This window comes from Telmatherina bonti (assembly GCF_933228915.1).
Source record: "Telmatherina bonti genome assembly, chromosome: 2".
Classification (NCBI taxonomy): domain Eukaryota; kingdom Metazoa; phylum Chordata; class Actinopteri; order Atheriniformes; family Telmatherinidae; genus Telmatherina; species Telmatherina bonti.
Genome location: NC_136620.1, coordinates 24,813,563 through 24,836,632, shown reverse-complemented (window position 1 = coordinate 24,836,632; position 23,070 = coordinate 24,813,563). Strand labels below are relative to the sequence as shown.

The window sequence follows — 23,070 nt, the reverse complement described above, 5'->3', positions numbered from 1 at the left end:
AAAGTTTGGCTCAGTTTTTAGTCCTTAGTGGTCTCAGTCGGACTCTGAAAAAGCCGAATCAGGGATCAGTCCCCACCAGCCAAGCACAAGCTTCTCCATGATGTTTCCCACCCATGGAAAAGCTTCAGAACTGCAACCAGCCTGCCAGTTTGGGCCAGACTGGCATTCAGCTGACGGTCCAGCTCTACCACCGCCTGAGTTCGAGTGCTGCTAGTTGCTCGGCATAGTTCATCACAGATCTTCCAAAATTTGCGACATACCAGAAAACCACACACACCAAACAGCAGAAACCCAGTTATCATCATAAATCCAACTGTGTAGAAATCCTCCTCAGAAAGCGACAGACACATGACCTTCATCACGTATCCAGCAGCATGCATTCTGTCAGGGCCTGTTGGCTCTCCTTCACCTGTTCTTTGGGAAAATAAGATTTGATCAATTGAATTGAGAGACCAGCTGACCAGATCCATAATTCAAAATCGGAAGGAAATGGAGAAAGAGGCTCAGATGGATAGAAAGAAGCAGCAGGGCAGAGTGGGAACGAGAGGGAGAGAAATAGCGTCCGTCCATCCTCTGAGAGCAGAAAAAAAAATCTATAGTTTACCAGTAAAACTTAAAAGGGAAATGTTTGAACTGATATATATGCTGTATTTTGATGTTTGACGGACTGAACAGAACGTGATAATCTACTAACATTCTTAAATTTGCAAGATTTATTCTCGTAGTACAAACGTGGATTTGCAACATGGTCCAAGCAAAACAACCATGTCGGGACCCTGGCAGGCAGTAGAAGAGCTGTCCATCCTGCAGCCATGTACAACTAATGTATTTCAATAAACCCCCAAACAGATGGTTTGTGCCTCTGTGTGTAGGAGTGAGTGATAGAAACTGTGTCAGAGGGGAGGTTTTGTGGATTCATGCGTGAACGAGTTTGCCTATGTGTTTGTCCTGAAAGAGTTTAGAGACGACAGATGAGCTGCAAGAGGTGAGCGATGTCTAGCACAACATTTCAGAACAGAGGTTATGTAATCCCAAACTCAGTTAGGCAATAAGAGCTGCACTATAGAACCATGCCCAATGTAAAAAAAAAAAGAAAAAAAAGAATCTCATTGATCTGTCACACAGGCCCATGTGACCCCATTTCTGTAGATCTCTGGTCACCAGAACTTTTCTACTTTCTGGTAGGTAGAGGGAGCACTTCTGAGGAGGGAAACCGTTCAGATAAAGGTTTGGGCATCTGAAATGTTTTTTCAGTTCCAATCTGTGCCTTGTGTTTATGTTTTTTCATTTCAACCTGCCTGAGTACCTTTTGCACCTAGAGGCTGTTCTGTTGTTGTGATTAACATCATATTAGTTTGCGACAAACATAGAAACTGATGTTTTCAAAAGGTGACCCTGCATCATTTATGGTGGCCTGGAAAATTAAATAATTTGCTGTAATAAACACCTCCCACAATATGTGATTCACATATCTCCTCAGAAACGGCACAATCCTTCATGCAGCTGCTGCATGACCAGATTTTGTGGTATATTTTTCTAAATTTACATTTTAGTCATGTTCTTTCATATAATAAGCAGAGGTAAACAGTATTTCCTTCTTTATTTCTTTTTTTTTTAAATCCATTTCCTCTTTCGAACATAATGAACTCTGTATGATGAATAACTTGTGACAGATTATGTGGTTTAAGGACAGGACATCTGAGATTCAAAGAGCAACCTGTTCCTTTCATCCACTCAAGGCAATGTGCTTTCTAATCCGGTGGACGCGAGCCAATGACTTCTGGTTAAGCAGAGGAAGATGGCTGTCATTATGAATTTGTATGAAGTCTGAGGTCACACTGCTTTCACAAGAAGTCTTTCTCATTTGAGCGTGTTTGTTTGCATGTAACCATGGATCAGATGAAGCAATTTTAAGAAGCAAGTTTTTGATTATCACTTTAAACAAATCAAGGACTATGGAGTATGTTGCTGCTATGTTTACTTTTGAAAGATAAATTACAAAGAGTTTAAAGAAAAATAAACTATATACTCTTTTTCTAAAAGTACCATGGAGTTATTTTATATCACAATATATCCTTTGAGTATCTGAAAATTGAGGCTGTAAAAAAAAAAAAAAAAAAAAAAAAAAAAACAAGCTTTACATGTCGAAGGTAACATATATCAGTCCTTTTCATTGTGTGAGGCGAAGTGACAGTGAAGGATGATGAAACCTCAACTGTCAACATGCATGACTTTCTAACACAAGAGAGCATGACAGGTCAAGTGATTATGGACATGATGCTAATGATATGCAAAACTATATATAACCTGCAAGACATCTTTAAGGCATAGTTTGAGATTTTTTAGATTTTTCTTCAAGCAAATTGTGCCTTGATGAGATGCCACCAACAAGGTTCTTGTAGAATTTTGGTTTTCTGCTTTTAGTATTTAACTACTTTTCTGAGTAGAATTAGTTGTGTTTTAGGAAAAATAATTAATAAATTAGCCTTATGTGACAATATGACCTCAAAACAATACATTTACGACTCAACATGATGGCATAGGGACATTTATTATGTGCATTCCTGAAATTGTTTTTGCCCAGTGTCCGCATCTTGAGGCTGAGAAACAGCTGCCTAATGTTGCAGCTGAGTTTGGCTTCATGCACCATGTCACTAGCTAGCAATTGGAAATATTGCACCATCCATCTGATCAGTATATCTCCAGTCCAAATGTGTAAAACAATTATCTTAAAATAATTATCTTTCTCCGATCTCTTCTTAGTGCTTTGGTTTTTGTTTTAGCACCATTGGTCAGTCAGTTTGAGGCTATTAAAAAGTATCAAAGAAACTATTTGATACTGGCATAGAGATGGTGCCAGTTGTAGTCAGTCATTGGAAACAGGAAATCGTGTTGCATTTAATTGTGTGGGAAGTGCCACATAAAAAGTGTTGATTTGGAGATTTAGCCTTCTGGAATGGTGTATCAGAGCTATATAAACCACTGAATTAAAAATCTAAACTTTTTTGACTCTTCATAGACTGATAAAAGCAGGAATAGGTACAGTATATGTTTTAACTTTGTTTCATCATGAACAATATTAACTTAAAAGTTTGTACGTTCTAGGTGAATAATGAAAAGGGTTAAGTGATCCAGAACTCTGTTGCTGCTTTATACAAAATGAAGCCACGGACCACAGCTCTAAAAATTCTACTGTGGCTCCAGATAGACTGTCTGTGTGTAACTCCAGTACATGCTTATACAGTTTATAACACTTACAGTGGAAGAGGGTTAACTTGTCCCTTCTATGTTACACATAAAATGATTCTCTGAGATGTTTTTCCATTTTTCTCTCTATATTAACATAAGAACAGTCTAAAAAAGTGTTGTGAAATTAAACTTCTGTATATAGTCTCTGCAGTGATGCAGCACCACCTCATTAAAGCTTTATATATTCTGCTTTGCTCTGCAGTAAGTGATCATCTCATTTCTATAATGGATAAAGGGGAACTACTTCTTATTTCCGTTTCTTGAGCTCCCTTGGTCCCCAATTTAGCATAAAATATTCACCTATGTCTCTCTAAGGTGTTGCAAATTCCGCAAGATTAATTGAACGGCCACTTCTGGGTCAAGTGGCATGATGTCCCACCTGGATTAGACCCTGCTTTACATGCTCATACAGAGGCTTACGTTCAATCAAACTCTGCCTGCTTTTCACTTGGATGACTCATCTGGGGCTCCAGACACAGTGAACCGTGCAAAAAAACTGTGGAAATAAAGTTAAAACGTGCTAACGCTGATCAGATCTGTTGTGATGATCGGGGTGCTCTGCCTTTGTGTGTTTGCATGTATGTGTGTTAGAGAGGGTGATCCATGTCATAGTTTGTAGTTTATTCTGTTTCTGTTGTTCCTCTCATCCTTCTCTCCATTGTCTTGTTGATTGTAGCCTACAGGATGCCATCTGGGTTCTGTCATATGTTATTACTGTGGAAAGCAGTGGCTGTGATGGCTTTTGTATAAAACTTTGTGCCTGGGGGTCAATGTTGGGTGTGTAGAAACCGTGTGTGTAGCAGAATGAGAGGCTTTGTGTGTATGTGACTATGGAATATTTTAATTGTCCATGTGTGTGACAACAACAAAAGTAAATTAGCATCTTTGCATTAATTCATATTTAGCCTTTTTGTTTAAAGAGGAGGTAATTACTCAGAAATAACCGTAAACGTCACTGATCCAGTAGAGGTTACCAGTTTGAGTTGTCTGTCGGGATGGTCTGGTTTATAAGTGGCATGAACAGCTTCAGATAAGATGTGCTGACAAGTGTAGGGAAATATCATCCACACTAGGGTTGTTCTCATAACATTTTGACTGTGTAGTTTAAACAAAACGACTGTTGATAGCGCTGTGTGTGGTCCAGTGCTTTGCTGTGTAAGGATAAAAGTTTCATTGTTCCTCCTGCATTCTGCCTTTTCCACAAACTGAAAGGTCAGTAATCACACTTGGTTTTTCAGCCATGTCTTGTCACAATGAAAGCTGCTGGGAATAGAAGGGCACACTCTCACTGTGTCTGCAGGGGGATGTTCGCAGAGTGCTGCACACACACATTCAGCCTCGCTCTGGCTCATCAACAGCAAGAACAATAGAAAACATTTATTCTGAAAATACCTATACTAGCAAAACAAGGAAGGTGCAGTATTCACTGGGTAAGCATTGCTGTATATGGTGTGTCTCATCTGCTGTATACGGTTTTGTTTGCTTGTTTTTTTCTCTCTGGGGGTGGGGGAAATCTTTGCTGGCATGTTCATTATATCAACTTGGTTAGGAAATAACATGCAAACGTAGCATGTGTGTGTAGCTTATTCCCTCTCCCAAGTGGCCTAAATGTCAGCTAAAGTAGGAAGTAGTGCAGTTCAGCTCTTATTTACTGTAGAGATTAGAAGTTTATAAACATACAGGCATTAGTGTCAATAAGACATTATAAATGTTCAGGCAGAGCAGATAAAGGAAAAACTAAATCAATAAGGAATTATTATTGGAGCCAGAAACCTAAAATGGAAACCAGCCAAAAGCAAAGTGCAGTTTTATCAAATTTATCTCTTCTTTTGGTCTGAAACCAAGTCATTAATAACAAAATAAATTCATCTACCAGGTCACTTACTGGAACAGCTACAGTGGCACGCCATCCAACTCTCCCTCTCAGCTTTTCTTGCAGCATCGTCTCTGTGGAGGGAGTTCTGTTGTCACTTTGCACCTTTGATTTATTATCCAGACACTTAGTTACTGAGAAATCCAGCTCTGGGGACGCAGTCATTTTTCCAACCAAAAAGCTCCACCCAACCCCAATCCACGGTGATGCTACAGCTCACTAAATGTATGATATGATGAATGTGGATGTTACTGACTACATACTCAGATTTAGAAAAAATGGTCTTAGGCTCACTGAACTGTGGATTTTTTTTTTAGGGAGAATGCTTACTTGTATCCCTGAGGAGAGAAAGATTGCTAATTTGATCCACAGGATCAAAAGCGGATGTGGTATTTGCTGAAACCTCATTTATATGAAAGAACATGTATAGAAATTTTGCATATTATGTAAAATATGACAGATTTATGGTGACAAACACTTGCAATGGCACTCCCAAGTTATTTATTCATGTTATTTTTCACATTTTATATTGAAAATGCTTTGTTAGTTGTAATTGTAGCACCAATGCACAAAGAAGCTAATAATGCATTTGACTTCATTCGTTTCATTTTAAAGAATCTCAGACCTAAAAGTAGCATAGCAGGCACTGGGAACCAACTGTATGAATTTTAAACAAAATTATTAATGTGCAAAATGCTTCCAGTGTAAAATTTTTGTGCGTGAACTACAATGGAACTTGCTCATTGCTGATGGGGAATGAGAGTAAGTGAGGCTGTCTTGGGGATGCGCATGACTAATCAAGTAATCGGAAAGTTGACAACTCTTATAAAAAGTCTGTTTTTACTCAGACAAGAGTTATGTGTCATTGAACAGAGACATGGTGCTGTTTACAGCGCTGTTAATAAAAATAGTTAGAAATAGTGCAGGGCTGGGTGAGAATGGGGGGACGTCGTGACAGAGAAAGGTGCCTGTAAGAAACTGCCATTTTGGTAGTGAATGTGTTTGCTACAAGCTTTAGAAATAAACACCACACTGCTTTTCCAGTTCCTGTGTCTGATTTATCACTGCTGGGCAAGATGAAGGCGGCTGACCTCAAAGCTAGCTGCTGCTTCAGTCCACAAGGAATTTCCTCACCTCCGTCCTCCTGGCTTGGTTAGGAGAAGGAAGCTGGAAAGTGTAAAAGTTGTTTCTTTTGTAGTTTTCTCTGACAGAGGGAATGTACCAGAGTAACTGGTTTTGCTGTTGCTGAATGCTCCTGTCAAGTTCAGGTTAAATTCCGGCATCTCCCTGACCCATTTTCTCACCTTGCTGAGGTACAAGAAAGGACACTTTTACGCCCAAACAATGTTAAATAAAACAAAAAGGGGGAAATAACATCTTGCAGTGTTTTACAGCTTTCATTTGGATATGTAGATGTAATTTTGTTATTGATGATGTCGTGTTTTCGTCACAACCATTTGAGTTTGATCAGACTAGTCACCTTTAAAATTACTCGAAATGCCCATCTTTAGTCTGTTCTGTTAAGCTGTTTTTAAGTAGTTCATAACATTTTAACAATATAAGTCATACTGCACCAAGAATAAGACTCTTTTGTGGTTTTCAGCATGGGCTCTGGAACTATTTACTTCCCAATATGCTAACATTAACATTCATGGAAAATAATTATATACAAGCTAGCTGAAGTCCCATTTATGTTTTCCAACAATATTAGTTAATCAGATTTGGACTTTGTTTGGATGTAATTGTTGTTGTACCTTATTTTTGAAACGACTGCATTGGCAAAACTCGGTAAAAAACTCAGTTTCTTTCCATAAACAAATCCATGTTCCTTAATTCAACCCATTAAATGTAAGAAAACCACAATTTAGACCTTTCAGTTGCTTGATTATGGCTTTTATCAATGCAGAAGGACTTGAGGATTGGTGGGAAGAGGTTTTTTCTGCATGAGTTTAGTGCAAAGCTGTTTTCCAGTCTCAGAATCAGGCATTCAGTGCTGGTTTTTAGATCTTGTTCCTTGAAACATGTTGCTGGCAGTGGCAACAAATGAAAAACCACATATACTTATAATATATTTTTAATTGTTTCTCAGATATATTGTTAAAATCCTCTGCACATTTTAATGTTTCCATTTAAGTAAGCTTCTTGCTTTGTCAGAACAGCATTGTTTTTATGACGTTTACAGCTGCCATTGTTACTTATATAGCAATATTCCTGCCAAGGTCTTTGAAAGTGTCAAGCCAGAGAAACATAACATTTGATACTCATTCACCAATGACTCCAACCCTCCTGTTGGCTCTACAGCACAGCCTTCTGTCCCAGTGTCTTTTCAAGGCCAACAGCTTCCTCCTAAACTGCTCACTGGCTACAATATACAGCACTGGGTCCAAGCAGCTGTTTAAACTACAGATGGCTTCACAGAACTCGTAGGACGCATAGAGAACTTCGGCGTTAGAGGGCGTCATCAGATTATAGGTCTGCATGAAAATCAGTGTGATTGCCATCACATGGTAGGGAACAAATGAAAACACAAAGACAAGTATGGCGGCACTGATGAGTTGCAGCGGTTTCCTTTTTCTTTTCCTTCTTGCGTTTTGGAGGCACCTCAATGCACGAATCATCTTGATGTAAAAAGCCAGCATGGCGCAGAAGGGGAGCAGGAAGCCTACCGTTGTTCGGATGACAGTGATTGTTTTGATGTAGCGAAAAGGACCCTTGATGTGGTCCATGCACACAGTGACGTTTTCAGAGCGCCATATAGCAAAAGTGATAAACAAATCAGGAATGGAGCTCAAGAAGAGTCCGATCCACACAAAGACCACGCAAACCTTGGCTTTACCCACACCCCACCAGTGGAGAGAGCTGATGGGGTGCACCGTTCCAACATAGCGGTCAAAGCTAATCAGAGTGAGGAAGAGGATGCTGCCGTATATGTTGACGTTGAAGGAGACCTCCTTAACGCGACAGAAAATCTGTGTGCTTGTGAGGTATGGCCACTGGAATTTGAAGTAGAGGCTGAAGGGGATGGTGAGGATCCAGGCGAAGTCACACAGAGCTAGGTTAAATAGGAAAATGTTACTGGCACTGATGGTTTTCTTTAAGCAGATGTAGTTGATCAGCACTGCCAAGTTTCCAAGGATCCCCACAGGAAGTGTAACTGTGAAGACCATCAGCAGGATGTAGCAGTAGCTCTGGCCATTCTTAAAATACCTGCAGAATTCTGTCGACTGGTTCAGGAAGTGAAGAAACACATCTGAGATTTAAGAAGAAAAAGGTCAGGCTTAGTTTTACATCTTTTTTTGTACATATTTCTTAACATGTTGGATATGAATGAAAAAGTATACTATGAAGCATAAACATTATGCCTGACTTATGACATGTTAACCCACAGCTGAGATATACATAAAATTCAGCACAATGCAACTCATAACATGCTCAATGGCAGTAGTTACCATGGGTTCAGAATCACTAACCAGCACAAGCTCAGACTGGGTAGAGGTGAAAAATTTGCAGTGTAATCAAACTAATAAGCATGGTTCCAATAGAGAGAGTTAGAATGTGGTTAATTTTGTGATGACAGCATAAAACACACCAACAGCGACGTTGTTTGTGACGCCTAAAGCTGCTGTGTGTAACAAAATAAAAGGTCACCGAGAAAGATTTAATTTATCATTAAAAAATATTCTACATAATGAGTAAACATAACTTTTTTTATGGTTTATTCTTTCAGAATAAGCCATTTGTATTTACATGTAAATGGGTCCACATACACAGCAACTGCCATATTTATGCTACCATTTTTACTACAATGTCTCTGAATGGACAAATAGATCTGTGTGTGATGTGTCGGCTTTGCTTGATGATCTATATGCTACAGTACCAATAGGGATAGGCAACAGTTTGAAAGGACCGTTGAAGAACTTATTAGAATATATAAGTATAGTACATGTTGATATAGTTGCCCCGAGGCCTCTGGATCCACTCACAAAAAAACAAATCATTTACATCATATTAAATGCAGAAGACCCCACCCCACCCCCCACCCCCCAAGATTTGAATTGCTTTCAGATTAATGGAGGTTGTCTTTTTCTTTTTTATTGATTCTCCTGTTAAGTCCTGCCTTCTGTTTCTTTCGCTACATGTCCACCCACTCTCTCTGGGTGCTCTTTATTTACAGTAGCTGTCTCCATAGTCTCCAAGCATCAGCACCGTGTCCAGGAAGTGAATGCTTGACTGTCTGCTGTGAACAATGAAACCTGAGGGACTGTTGATCTATTGCCTCCAGCATGTCAGCCACCATTTTTACTTAATTAAAGATAACACATTTATCTTGCTCAGTTTATCAGGCCTGAACAGTTAACATGTGTCTCTGTCTGCCTTTTAACGCCAACTGAAAAGAAGAAAAGCTGAAGATTTAGTTCACTGTTTGGTGCCGATTGTGATATAAAATTGGTAAATCTGACTGGAATATTAATTACAGTTGGGCTGTGAGTAATAGGCTGATAAAAGGACACTTTTTTCATCATGACTTGTTCTGCTAATTAGAGTTTGACATTTTGATATTGAAGCCAATTTGACATTTAGCTGATCAAGTAAGAATTAATTTGCTTTTTAATTTAGGATGTGTTCATTTCATTTTTGGAAGATACGTTTTCAGAAGATAAAGACGAATTTGTAAAGCCTGAGTGCTGATCAGTGTCTGAGGCTGAAATCAAACTTACCTCCGTGAGCTGTGTCAGATGCGTTGCTGTTGAGAAGCGATGTCATGATGAATGAAGACTGATCATGTCCCAGTTCACCTCTGGTCTTCCCCCACCAGCTGTCTGCTTCACCTCCATCTGGAGCTGTTGGTGTGCCACTTTACCTAAGACACTGCCGTGTCTGAGTGTGTGTGTGTGTGTGTGTGTAATACAATAAACAGAGGAGGATATAAGCCAAGCTATTCTATAAGTATTAGAGAAAATTGCTTGTACACGTGTGTCAATGCAAATGTTTGAACTTATGGTGTCTGCTGGTTTCCAGTGTTTGATTTTCAACGGTCCGCATGATCTACAAGTGGATTGCTATTGTAAATCTGGTGGTTTTATAACTGGAGCACTTCCCAGAAAAATCTCCTTTTCAAACAGAGAAGCAGGCTGGTAACTATAAAACTAGCAGTTTAAATGCCCTCATTGCCTGAAACAATCAGGACTGAGCAGGATGCTTTAAAGAAGTGAAACAGTGTGTCCTCAGTGAATTCCAAGCAGTTTGCAAAAATAAGTGCAGTATAATACATTTTTAAAAAAACCCAAAAAACTAAATACTTTGTAGTATTTAAAATACTTTATTACCTAAATGTTGCACTAGATTTGGGAAATTACTGTAATTTGTTCTCTTGTGGTTTAAGATAGATTACATCATTTTATGAAAAACATATGGTAAATACAAATAAATAATTATAATAAACGATAAAATAGTGAAATAGACCCTCCAGCATCCGATAACTTGAGCATGTATTATCACTTTTCAGACAAACAATTGCAGAAAAGTTTGCTTTGACTTTTTAAAAGCTAGCTTGGATAAATGAGAGCTTTTCGTGATTGGTTCTCTGTTCAAATTGCATAAATGTAGTATCATTAAACCATGTTTTTGGTTTAATAAATAAATGAATGTCATGGTTTTGTTGACAGTTTTTAGCCAGTGGGATTTAAACAGTTTATTTTAGGAAAAAAAAAATCAGGAATTTGCCACTAATATCTCTGAAAAGGCCTCTGTAGTGGTAGTTGTGTTGCTTTCTTTATGGATATGTTTAAAAAGAAAAAGAACAAACATTTTTACCATATTTTTTTCCGCTTTATATCAAAACTTGTCCATGAGTTGTCCATGAGCTTACATGAGTATGACCGTTACTGAACGATGTGGTGTCCAAGTTTCACCAGCAGATGGAGACAAAGCTACATTTCTGATTTCAGAAGTTCTTTTGGAAAAGAACATGTCGTCATTCCAACAGCACTTTATTAGTGTCTTTAGAGTAATGATACTGTAAATTTGTGAAAATGTGATTTTTTTTCCTTTTTTTCTAAGAGATATTTGTTTTTTGTTTTTTTAAAAACAGAGACAATGAATAAATGAATAACTCACATGAATAAATGAATAAAGAAGTCACATGAAGTGTCTTTCCTTTGCTTTTGTGCCTGTGTTTTTGTCCGACTGTCTTGTTCATCTGTCCTGTATTTGTTGTCCCCTGCTGGGCTGGACCCCACTGTAGATAGGGCTCATGAATCACTCCTTATCAGGGGCCTCTCCTGTAGAGAGGAGCGCAGTGACTCAAACGCCTTGGCTGAATAGCCCCGAATCACCTCTGGTTAAAACCTGCACATGGATGCTGTGAGTGTGTGTGCAGCCGTGTCTGATGGCGCGACGTGCTGCTTTGAAAGTCAGATCTGTCGATACACAGTGCACTGACATCTAAGCCAGGGCTCATTGCCATTGGAGGCAATTAAGTTCACCCAAGCAAGGCAACTCAATTATGCAACTGTGATGAGCCCTGAAATACAGCAGAGCAAGACATATGTGTGGTCTCACACTTGGCTTCAGTGCTTTTCCCTCAAAGTGTTAAGATTTCCTGGTTATCTAGGGAATATTAAGTATGTCTTCAAAAATGTGAATTGCCACAGCATTTAAATTTAATTACAGCTCAATTGTTTAACTTATTAAAGGCACTTGAACTTCAAGCACGACTGCAATTCATCTTGTTGTTTTCAGTAATCTCAACACTAGATATTTATGTGCACAGCAGAAAAAAAAGGAGTAAAAAAAAAAAAAAGAGAGCAAGCTGAGGTTAAACAGCATGTAAAACTGTTAGAGAGTAAACCAGCCAGACTTTAATGGGAAAATAAATGGAGCATTCTGCTTTGCTGTCTCTCCGGCAGTGTTTGTGCACACGTGCGGGTGCAAACACAATGAGCTCTGCGAGGAGCTGTAACTGAAAGGGATGCTGACTTAGCTGGAGGAGAGAAAAGCAAAGAGTGGTTCCTGGGAAGATGGACGCTTCTGGCACCGGATCACAGCTGGCAAAGATTAAGTGCGGTGTGTGTGTGTGTGTGTGTTAGGAATGCAGTAATAAGTCATCAAAACAGAGCTGAATACACAAATTAATTAAGACTGGACTTCATCATAAGAGCAGAACATTGGAAACTACCTGCCAAATTCTTTCAGGTTTTCTCTCCAGCTCTGTTAAAGAGCACGTCAGCATTCTTTAATTAGACATTTGTTGTTTTGATTGAATGTAAATGATATTTAATGTCAACCGATTCCGAATGTGTGGTTTTCATCATCTGCTGCTTCTCTCGATGTTTCAAACAGAGCGGCTGGAACTAAAGCTGTTGTATCATCTATTAGCTTAATCTCCAAAACCACAGAAAAAACTTTAACATGTACATCGGTTTGATCATAAATGCCTTCTAGCTTCTGTCCCAGCTTTATCAATCGTAGAGATGCGTAATCTGGTAATAAAGTATACGATTTTTAAACAAGAATCTGGATCAGTGGTCTGATTCATCATTCTAATCATTTCATTGGATTAACAGGATATGGTTGGTTCTAAATATGGTTTCCATACGAAGCCAACCACTACAACACAAGGCTGAATCTCAAAGTGTTTGTTTTGCACCGTTATGATACTTTGGGATGTCGGTCCACTCTCCACCATTTATCTTCCACTATGCTGTCCTCTGTAAATAACTCCATGTTGTGCACACTTCTGACTTATTCATGCATCTGGGGAAATAGTGTTTGCATGAAGGTTAAACTGTGTGCATGCATGAGTTATGAAATTTTTTTTTTTTTATTGTTACTGTGTTTTATTTTAATAAGACTTCGCATTTCTGCCCAAACTGTTCTTGTTTTGTTGGACAAGGCAATTTTGTGGCAGAATGGGGATTAACGTTACAAAACACACCCTCGCTTTAGCAGGGAAAGGTTTTCAGTAAAGGTTTTAAATATTTTTTACATTTCTGTTGATAGTTTATGAAATGATGCCGCTCGTACTAATATGAATATTTTAATTAAGATGTTTATATATAACTTAGATGGAATAAACACCTTTTCTGACTTTATGGATGGGAATCTCCTCAGCTTGTCTTTAGTCATATTTCATTATTTTAGCCTGTGTGACTCAGATCCGGTTGATTGCAGCCATAAACAACAGCCTTCATGTGCAGTGTAGATTGTCTTTGCTCCATGATCGGTGTGGGAGGTACATCAAAGACGTGACAGCTGTTGTTCCATTGCATTCTGCATGTCTAATTGCATGGCACGTGGTATTTCCCACATCTCGGAGTAATTTATACTTTCATCCCAGTCTGATCAGGAAAGAAATAAGAACTTTGTTTTAAATATAATGTATTATTTTTCTGTTTGTCACTAAAAGCAACCAGATTAAAAAGATTGCAACACTGAGCAGTGGTAGAGGATAATAAACCTTGTTATCTTTGTAAATTCTGCTGTTACCTGCCACCAGAGGATGAGCTTGTTTGGTTATGTATTCAGAGCAGAAGGCTGCGCATCCGAATCAATCTCATGCTCTGCCGGAGAGATATTTTCCCATAATCTGATTCTAAGGAAAAAGTCTGGAGGAAAAAAAACCACAAATCTCACAAATCCTGTGGAGCTTGCTTAGTGAAACACAAACTACTGCCCTGCAGATGGATATTTAGAATGTTTTCTCTTAGCTGAGGAAATGTTATTGATTGATTGATTTAAAATATGTACTTCTTGCAACGTCTGACACCTGAAAATGATCGTTTTGTCTTTTTTTTAAATTGTAATTTAATTACCCAAAGCACCGACGTCTGACAGAACAGGACATATTATTGATCTCTTTGACTAATTTGTTTACTTTCACCTCCATTTTCAAGGCCAGCCGTGTTTGCAGCTTGACGTCCTGTTTGGACCGCCGCTGACAGCCGTGTCCTTTGTCATTCTCCCTTCAGGTCGTTACCTGCGGCTGAAAATGTTCCGCGAGGATCATGGCTCCTGGATGACCATGTTCTTCAGCACCATCCTCTTCCTCTTCATCTTCTCACACATCTACAACCTTTTCCTGCTGATGGCTGGCAGCATGGAGTAAGACATTCAATCTCTCTCTCTTTCTCCTCCCCCCATTCTGCGCCCCCCATTTGTTAGAGCCACTGTACGTTCCGCTTTGGCTGGCGTGATTGATCCTAACGTCTCGCCTGTAGAGATTCAATACCGGTCTGATTAATCAGCCCACACTTTAAATCACAGGTAGGTGCAGGCAGGGGTGAAGCGCTTAATCCTGAAAGATCACCTTCAGCATCAGTACTTATTCTGCCATGATCATGGCTTACTTTTTGACACCTTTCTGGCTGAAAACCAAAATGCTTTTTGTCATGTCATTCCGTATTGGTGCTGATCTTTTTTTTTTTTTTTTTTTGTTCTGCTGCTCCGACTTACCTGCAGAGAAACCGCTGTGTGTACTGCAGAGCTTGACATCCACGCATCAAGCACTTGACAGGAATCCGTTTATGCATTTGCAATGTGTCCATCCAGAAGGAAGAAAACATGCCCTTGAAGCCAGTCAGGCAGACATGAGGTCACAGCCAGATGATTTAGCTTGGTTGGGCAGCAAAAAAGGAGCTAAAACAAAACAGTGTGGCAGGTGTCTGTTTAGCTACAAGCTGTCAGGAGGGAGGCCAAGGCTGTAAATAGGGTACGTCCGCACAATTAGGCTTCTCCATATTAAAAACTAGCTTTGACTATCCATAAGGTGCAGGCAGATGAAGGCTGTGAGCTAGCAGGCAAGGTGTTGTGTTTTTCTTTGGTAAGAAGAATGAGATTGTATAATCGGCCCATCTGTCACTCTGGCCAGCACGGTGACATAGGCATCCATCTTGTTCATTTTCTCCAGCAGGCCAAGAGAAGGGAGAGTGGAGGGGCAGGTCCGTCGAGACCAAGAATGCTGCTTGCTCAGGGAAAAGTTACACTTAGTGCTTCTGTCACTAAAAGCACTCCTATTTTCTCTGATTCTGCCTCGCATCACTGAGATGTAAAGAAAATGGACCTTTATATTTAATCTGATCATGTATTCGAACGGGACGGCGCATGTTGATGAACGTACAGTAGGGTATCGCTGTAATATGCCGGATTTCACAGGCTGCTAATTTCAATTTGTAATCCCTTTTTAGCCGCAGAGTGTTTTCTCTCTTGTAATGATGCTTGTTTACCTGGATAAAATATGTGTGTGTATATATATATATTTATATATATATATATATACATATATTATATATATATATATATATATATATATATATATATATATATATATATATATATATATATATATATATATATATGTACATATATATATATATATATATATATATATATATGTATATATATATATATATATATATATATATATATATGTACATATATATATATATATATATATATATATATATATACATATATATATATATATATATATATATATATATATATATATATATATATATATATATATATATATATATATATATATATATATATATAGGCTGCACGATGCACAGTGGTTAGCACTGTGGCCTCACAGCAAGAAGGTCACTGGTTCAATCCCTGGCTGGGGAGGGGTTTGGTCAGGGCCCTTTCTGTGTGGAGTTTGCATGTTCTCCCCATGTATGCGTGGGTTCTTACCGGGTACTCCGGCTTCCTCCCACCATCCAAAGACATGCATACTCTAAATTGCCCATAGGAGTGAGTGTGCGCGTGAGTGGTTGTTTGTCTCTGTGTGGCCCTGGAATGGACTGGCGGGCTGTCCAGGGTGTACCCTGCCTGTTGCCCAAAGCCAGCTGGGATAGGCTCCAGCTTCCCCGTGACCCTGAATTGGATTAAGCGGTTCAGAAAATGAATGAATGATTATATATAGATATCTATACATATAGATATACATATAGATACAGACATTCTGCTTGTATCACCAGCTCAAAATGACATGTTACAACCTTCAACATCTTATAAAAGCCTTCCCCTGGTGTGTGTCTGCATGTACATGGAGCAGCAGCTTCACCTAATCTGGGATGTAAATCTATCTTCACAAAGACAGATGGTGCTGTTGTAAAGCAGGTGAACCCACCGCCACTGAAGCACCTGGTCCATCTCTTCACTCACTCCCACCCACCCCTCGTGTCCCTCTTTCCCGCATGTCTTCTTTCTACTCTGAGCGTCCACCGTGGACCTGGACTCTGCCAAAAACAATTAATGCTCACAACTCTGTTGAAGGCCAGCCTGTAAGAGCAACGTTCGCACTCTGCCAGAACGCAGAAAACGGACTAAGGGCTGATGCCGTAGCAGGAATGCAGCAGTGTGAGCGAAAGGTGATGGAGGCTGGGAAGGAGGGAGAGAGGGAGTTTGTGGGGAGGAGAAGTGCTCCAGCTCTGATGATGCAGTGAAACTTAAATCTTTTGATCTATGTCCAAACCTTATTTGCATCGCTCCCCTCAGTTCTCCAGGCCCCCGCTGCTTCACCCCGCAGCAAAACCCTCATAGTTTTCTCACAGCCCAAATGAAAAGTACAGTATCCCTTTGTGGCTGCAGCCGTCCCTCAGCGGGGATAAAAGAAGTTTTTTTTTCTGCACTGAGAGAACGAGATGCTGTGGTTTTGTTTTGTTTTTTTTCCCCCTGCCAAAGGTTTTTAAAGGGTTGGTATTTTGGCTTGGCTTCACTAGATTTGACACCAAGCCATGATGGTGCACTGCAGGGAGATGCTCTGGTGCACCACAAACAAACGCACCAACACCACATATTGTGTTAGTCTTGCACCTCTTTCAAGTTACCATGGAAGTGTGTGTGTATGTGTTTGCAATTCATGTGGGTGGGGGGGGGGGGGGGGGTGTCTGTCCCCTGCTGTCTCTCTGACCTGATGCTGTATGCTGCCCACGCCATGCGCTCATTAATATGCTTTCATTTTCTTTGACCTTTCATTCGGTCTTGAGCTTGATTTAATTAAAAACCAGTGATACATCCACCAGGAAGGAAGATAAACTGTGCCATCAGGACGGCAAACAATCGTTGATAAGAGATCGCATATCTTTTTGGATGACAAGTATTTATTTGTGTTCAGTCGTGTAAAATGGGTTCATCAGTGCCATATCAGTCAGCACAAAGACATCTTCCAGCCTGTATAATTATATCCATGTCCAGCAGGGTGTCAGCCAATGTTTGAATAGCCTCCTCTAGGTCAACAGCTATCAACCTGTTAACTGGCTTATGTCATAGGAGGAGAAAAAAAAAAAAACAACTCGAAAAGCTGCAACCGTAGTGGCTCCCTGGGAACTGTAATCCACACTTGTTACCAAACCATCACATCTGGGCTATTTGCATTTTAATGTAACTGTCAGATTAGGAGGGGGCTGTTTATGTGAAACCACAGGAGTGTGACCGCCCAGGGATTTTGACGGGCTTCATGAATGTTCTGTCACGCCGCACAATCCCATTCCGCCATCTTACGGAGCCATTACCAGCCAAAATCAGCCCCTAATTAGATGGTGTTATTTAATTAAGACGGCCCATTGCGTGGCGTACACATTAATCAAAGCTAATTTGGAGAAAGGAGGGGGGGGTATAAGATATGGAGCTGGAGGAAAGGAGAGAGTGAGGAAGTTTGTGGGGATCTAATAGGAAATCAGAGTGGGAGACTATAGCTTTTAAACAACATCTATTCTTCTGCTCTTTGTCATTGAAGATAGGATAGATGCCTAACCGTCAGAATGGGAAGAGGGACATGTAAGCTGGATGGACGGGGAAGGTTTGCAGTCAGTGAATATGTTTAATGAACAGTAGCAAGTGCAGTGGCATTTGACTACAGTTGTAGCCTGAGCGGGATTAGACCCCACTGTACAAGTGTATTTGTCTGTGTTTGCACGATCCTTTGAGCTGCATGTGTGCCCGTCCTCCTTCTCCGTCTCTTTGCTTGTCTTGCACTAAGCTGGGGTAATACCACAGACAAAAGGCTAAATGAATAGCATGTTGTGGTATGAACATGCCTCCTGTTGCATGCAGTCACATGCGGGAGTTGCTGCTGCCTGAGATACAGCAGCCTTTTTTGGAACGATGGCTTCTGTGAGCTGGTCTTTTTCTTAATGCTTTAATGTGGGAATAACAAACCATTCATTTCCAAATATGAAGCCGTTTTGATTTTTTCTTTGCAGCCATGTAAATTGTTTTATAGAGTTATAAAATGCGAGAAATTTTTTGCCTGTTTGCATCTTTTTTCTTACACTGCAGGGTATTTCCTGCAGGGCTGCAGTAGACTTGTATGTTTTTGCTGCACACAAGTGAGATTCTGTGGAAAAATCTGATAAAATAAAAATAAATATAAAAAAATTCGATAAAAATTCTGAATTTCTGAAAAACATGTTTTAAAAGTGGAAAAAAAGAAGTAACTGTAAATATTTCAATGGCACATAAAACAAAATGATTTTTTGCAGTTAAAGAAAATAATTGACAGATTAAATTGTGTGTAATTTTAACTATAAAATGAAACTATTGTTAAATTTTTTTTCTCATGTCGTATTGTGGATACTTCTGGATTAAACTGATAAAACCTTCACAATTATGAGTTGATGTTAAAACCACTTAGTTTGCAGACCTCTGTGCATGTCTTCAGCTTAATTGGTCTTTCTTTGCTCGCACCTACTCTTACTTTCTACACTCACCTCCTGCTGTTTTTCACACTCCTACACACATTACACTGGTATGCAAAAAAAATGAGTCATTACTGTAAGCTACGTATTTGATGAGCGATTAGAGTAATGCCTTCCCTCTAAAGTAATTTCCCTTCTCTCTGAAACAGACTGTGCACTATATGAAGCAGTGAGGTAGGTCATTTTCTCTCTGATTATGTTATGCTGCTGTTTTCTGGGTCAGCGGGGAGGATCGGAGGTCTTTATACTTTGTCATGTGTAAAGAAACGGTTCGAAATGATAGACACCGTAGCTTTAGTAGAGGTGGATGTAAAGGTGGAGTATGTTGTAGATGTCATAGGGTAGCCACATGCCCTCTACACACAACTGAGAGATCTTCCATTACTTCTTTATTTTTTCAGAGCCTGCTGGGATAAGGAAGTGTGTAACTTACATTGTGTTGTGCTTCTGGGACAGAGTGTTGGACTTACAATGTGACACCAAAGTGAGCTACTACCAGCAGTGTCCTGCTATGTGGAAATAAATATATTCAGTCAAAATAAAAAAACAGTTACTCTGACGTTTTGACATAAAAGTATTTATTCAAAGACAAGTCCGTTGCCTTTGTTTACTTTTATGTAGTGTTGTGCTCAGGTATTGAAACCACAATGGAGTGTGTCCACATCCTCTTCCAGAGCAGGTGCCTTGGCATGGATCGTGTGTAAAACTTGTTACAGATTTTGCAGGAAGCTGTAACTTTGTTCTTGTTGGCAATTCTTTTTTTGCCGTTATTATTGTGCCTCATTCCTGAGCAAGCAGAGGGACAGTGTGAATGCAGTGTTACTAACTTTGTTACCAACACAGAGGTCACAAAAGAAGAGTCCACACTCTGAGAAATATTTATAACCCATTTACTTTAGTTTATTTTGATTCTTTTCTTTAAATAAATGGGATATGGACATTTTAATAAAATGTCAGTAGTGAAATGCCATGAATGGGTGTGTGAGAGTGTGTGCAATGTTGTAAAAAGATGCAAATGGTAATCTTAGATAATTGTAGTGACAAAGATGTGGAGGTAATGGCTGCCCACCAACAGAGTGTGTCTGGCTGATGCAGGCTTTATAGCATGGGTGGGCAATTCCGGGCCTCGAGGGGCCGCAGTCTTGCAAATGTTTGAATTTTCCCTGCGGCAACACACCTGACACATATCAGACTTAATTAGCAAACTTGTGCAGAGCTTGGAGTCAAAATCTGCACAAGTTTGGTAATTAGCCATTGATTTAAGTCAGGTGTGTTGCAGCAGGGAAACTCTGAACACTTGCAAGACTGCGGCCCCTCGAGGACCAGAGTTGCCCACTCCTGCTTTATAGGTTTAGCCACTCCCACCTATGCAGGTGCAGCACATTCTCCACTGATCACCAACAAACACAAAAACAAAAGCAAGATGGCGGGTCATCACAGCAGATTACGTTTGCAACCATATTAGTTACATTATGAGCACAAAATATTTTTGTGCAGAGTAAATAAAAAAAAAAAAAGAAAAAGTAATTTTGTGCACAAAAAAATGCATTTCCGTGTTTGCTCTGCGTAGATGTAGGACGACAAAACTTTCTTTCAGTTTTGCTCATCTTCTCCCTGATTGGTCTGCCCTTCCACACACCTGTGCAGACGCTCTCAGCGAATCATCTTTGCTCAGTTCTGTCAACATGTGTGCTCAACTCAGTGCAGCCCTAGAAATGGGCCACAATACCAACAGATCACAAGCTTGGGACAAAGTCCTCCTCATTGGCCGCTTTGCTGCATCATGATGAAACTGTAAAAGATGGATTGTGGTTAAGTCAACAGGAGTTGTTTGTTTCAAACTTTTGCAATGTTGTATTGAAAGTCTGCGGAGTGGATTAGATCCTGTGGATCAAGAGGTAGAACAATCTTTCACCAACCAGGTCAATGGTTCAATCCCCAGCACAAAAGAGCTTTGTGTGTTAAAATGAAGCACTTTAGGACAATGTGCATATGAGTTGTACAGTAAAAACACTCAAAGATCAGCAAAACTGGAAAAGCATTTTAGGAAAGCAGTCCATTTACCTAATTCAAAATTTGAAATCAACATTCATTAATCCAGGTCTTCGAGTACCACTGCACTGCATGTTTAAGATGTGTTTCTACGCCAACACAGCCGATTCAGATAAGTCCGATTCCTCGTGTAGTTCTCTGCAAGCCTGCAACCTTAACAAGCCATTCCTGTCATTCAGGTGTGTTAAAGTAGGGTAACTCTAAAACATGTAGGGCAGTGGGTCCTGAGGAACAGGATTGAGACACAGTGTTTTGAATAACTTTTCAGTTCCATTTAAAAGCATAACACACAATTTAATCCCTCTTCACATTAACTTTTGCTGTACTGAGGCCACTTTTTCAATAACACTTGTTTATAAATCATTTATCTTTTCAATCGTCTAACAGACTGCAGAAGTGGTTCAACTGATTTTTATTTCTGACAGTTTCACTGTGGTAGTTATCAACATACTTGAGCTTAACATGCACCTGTGAATGTGGTGCAGACTGATCAAACTCCTGCATGAAGTGTTTTTGAAGTGTGCATCTTTTACCAGAGCAAGGCATACTCAGGATACTTAAAAAATATAAAAATGCAATTGCTTGTAATAAACATACTTTGGAGTCGGTAGAGGAGCAATATTACATGATGAAACATACAGGATTTAATATGTATTTGCCTTAAAATCCAAGTATATAAGCATGGTTCCATATAAAACCCCAGACATGAGCATTTAGAATACAGGTCTAAACAAGATGGGGACATTTCCAAGGGGTTAAAGTGATTGTGAAGAGAGTCTGTATTGACAGTTTTATATTTCTCGGTAACTACTGCTGCTCTCTGTTGTAAACTCTTACTACAACTTTAGGCACTATCGTGCCCAAGAAGGAGACAGGCAACGCATTTCAATGTGGAGCCAGTCAAGGTCGCAATTTAATGCCCTGAATCGAGCTTTTTACAGGGCAGAAGAGGTCACCGAGTTGCTCCAGTCACTAAATCACTGCCAGTTTCTGACAGAGAAAACAAGTTTATAAAAGCCTGCATGAATGCGTCTATGTTCAAACGGACAGTGAAAAATGAATAGAAATCAGGTTATTGGATGACGGAGAGAGGTGAAATCTTTCTCAGCATGCTATTTTACAACCTTAATCATCAGAGCTTGCACGGTTCTTGAAAAGCTTTCACTGAAGACTGAAAATTAAATTAAAGTGTTATATTTTCTTGGAAAGTGTGAACACATGGAGGAAGAAAGTCTTTATAGGGTTGGGTGTGACATTTCAGAGGAGCCTAGGCACAGCGGTTAAGCATGGATTGTTAAGGAAATGGGAAAATAAAAAGCATGTAGGAACGACTTTTATTGGTTTTAGACTTATTACGAAGTTCTTTTACATGATCTCTCCATGACTAACAGTCCATCGTCGTGGTGAAATGGTATGGTATTGCGTATGTGTGTGTCCTGAGTAAACCAGTGAAATGAATTTTCCTCTGGATTAAATGTCATACCGTGACTTTATTAATCGCATCATGACCGTTTGATGTAAAATGGACTTTAAATTTATTTTTTGAACTTTTTGAGCAAAGGGTTTAGATTGGAGATGATGTACGCTGAATGAGATAGTTCTTGAAGTAGCTCCTGTGAATATAATTGAAGATCTGTTGATGATCTGGGTGTTTAGAGGCAAAGACAACTTAAGCCCATATGTTGTCCAAGTCCATTGATATGTATATATATATATATATATATATATATATATATATATATATATATATATATATATATATATATATATATATGTATATATATATACATATCAATGGACTTGTATATATATATATATATATATATATATATATATATATATATATATATATATATATATGTATATATATATATATATATATATATATATATATATATATATATATATATATATATATATATATTAATTAACAGTAACAGAATAACTATTCTAACAAGTAATTTACTAAATAATTTCATTATTCTTGTAATGCTGTAATTTTTTAAGTAACATGCCAAACGCTGTACGTCACAAGCCTAAAGCGTGCTCTTGCAGCTGTCAATTGAATATAAGTTACACCTCTCTGTAAGTCACAGCTTAACTATTAAAAGTAACATGTTTACTGTTATGCAACCAGAGGAGTCCATGAGCATCCATGTTTGACCTTTTGACCTGTTGCATACAGAGTTTTTT

At 39.1% G+C, this 23,070-nt stretch overlaps 2 protein-coding genes across 4 annotated transcripts in view; one reads left to right on the top strand and one right to left on the bottom strand.

Moving 5' to 3' along the window:
* tmem117 (transmembrane protein 117) overlaps window positions 1-23,070 on the top strand; it is a 45,318-nt gene that overhangs the window by 6,672 nt on the left and 15,576 nt on the right. For all 3 annotated transcript variants that reach the window (XM_079255014.1, XM_079255013.1, XM_079255015.1), the window contains exon 3: window positions 14,092-14,224. In XM_079255014.1, coding sequence (XP_079111140.1) covers window positions 14,092-14,224 — 133 coding nt within the window. The remainder of the gene's footprint in view (window positions 1-14,091; window positions 14,225-23,070) is intronic.
* LOC306764439 (P2Y purinoceptor 1-like) lies at window positions 7,384-9,886 on the bottom strand (the record flags this gene model as incomplete). The annotated part of the gene is made up of 2 exons (XM_079251614.1): window positions 7,384-8,372; window positions 9,841-9,886. 2 exons carry the CDS (start codon window positions 9,884-9,886, stop codon window positions 7,384-7,386), a joined length of 1,035 nt encoding a protein of 344 aa, XP_079107740.1.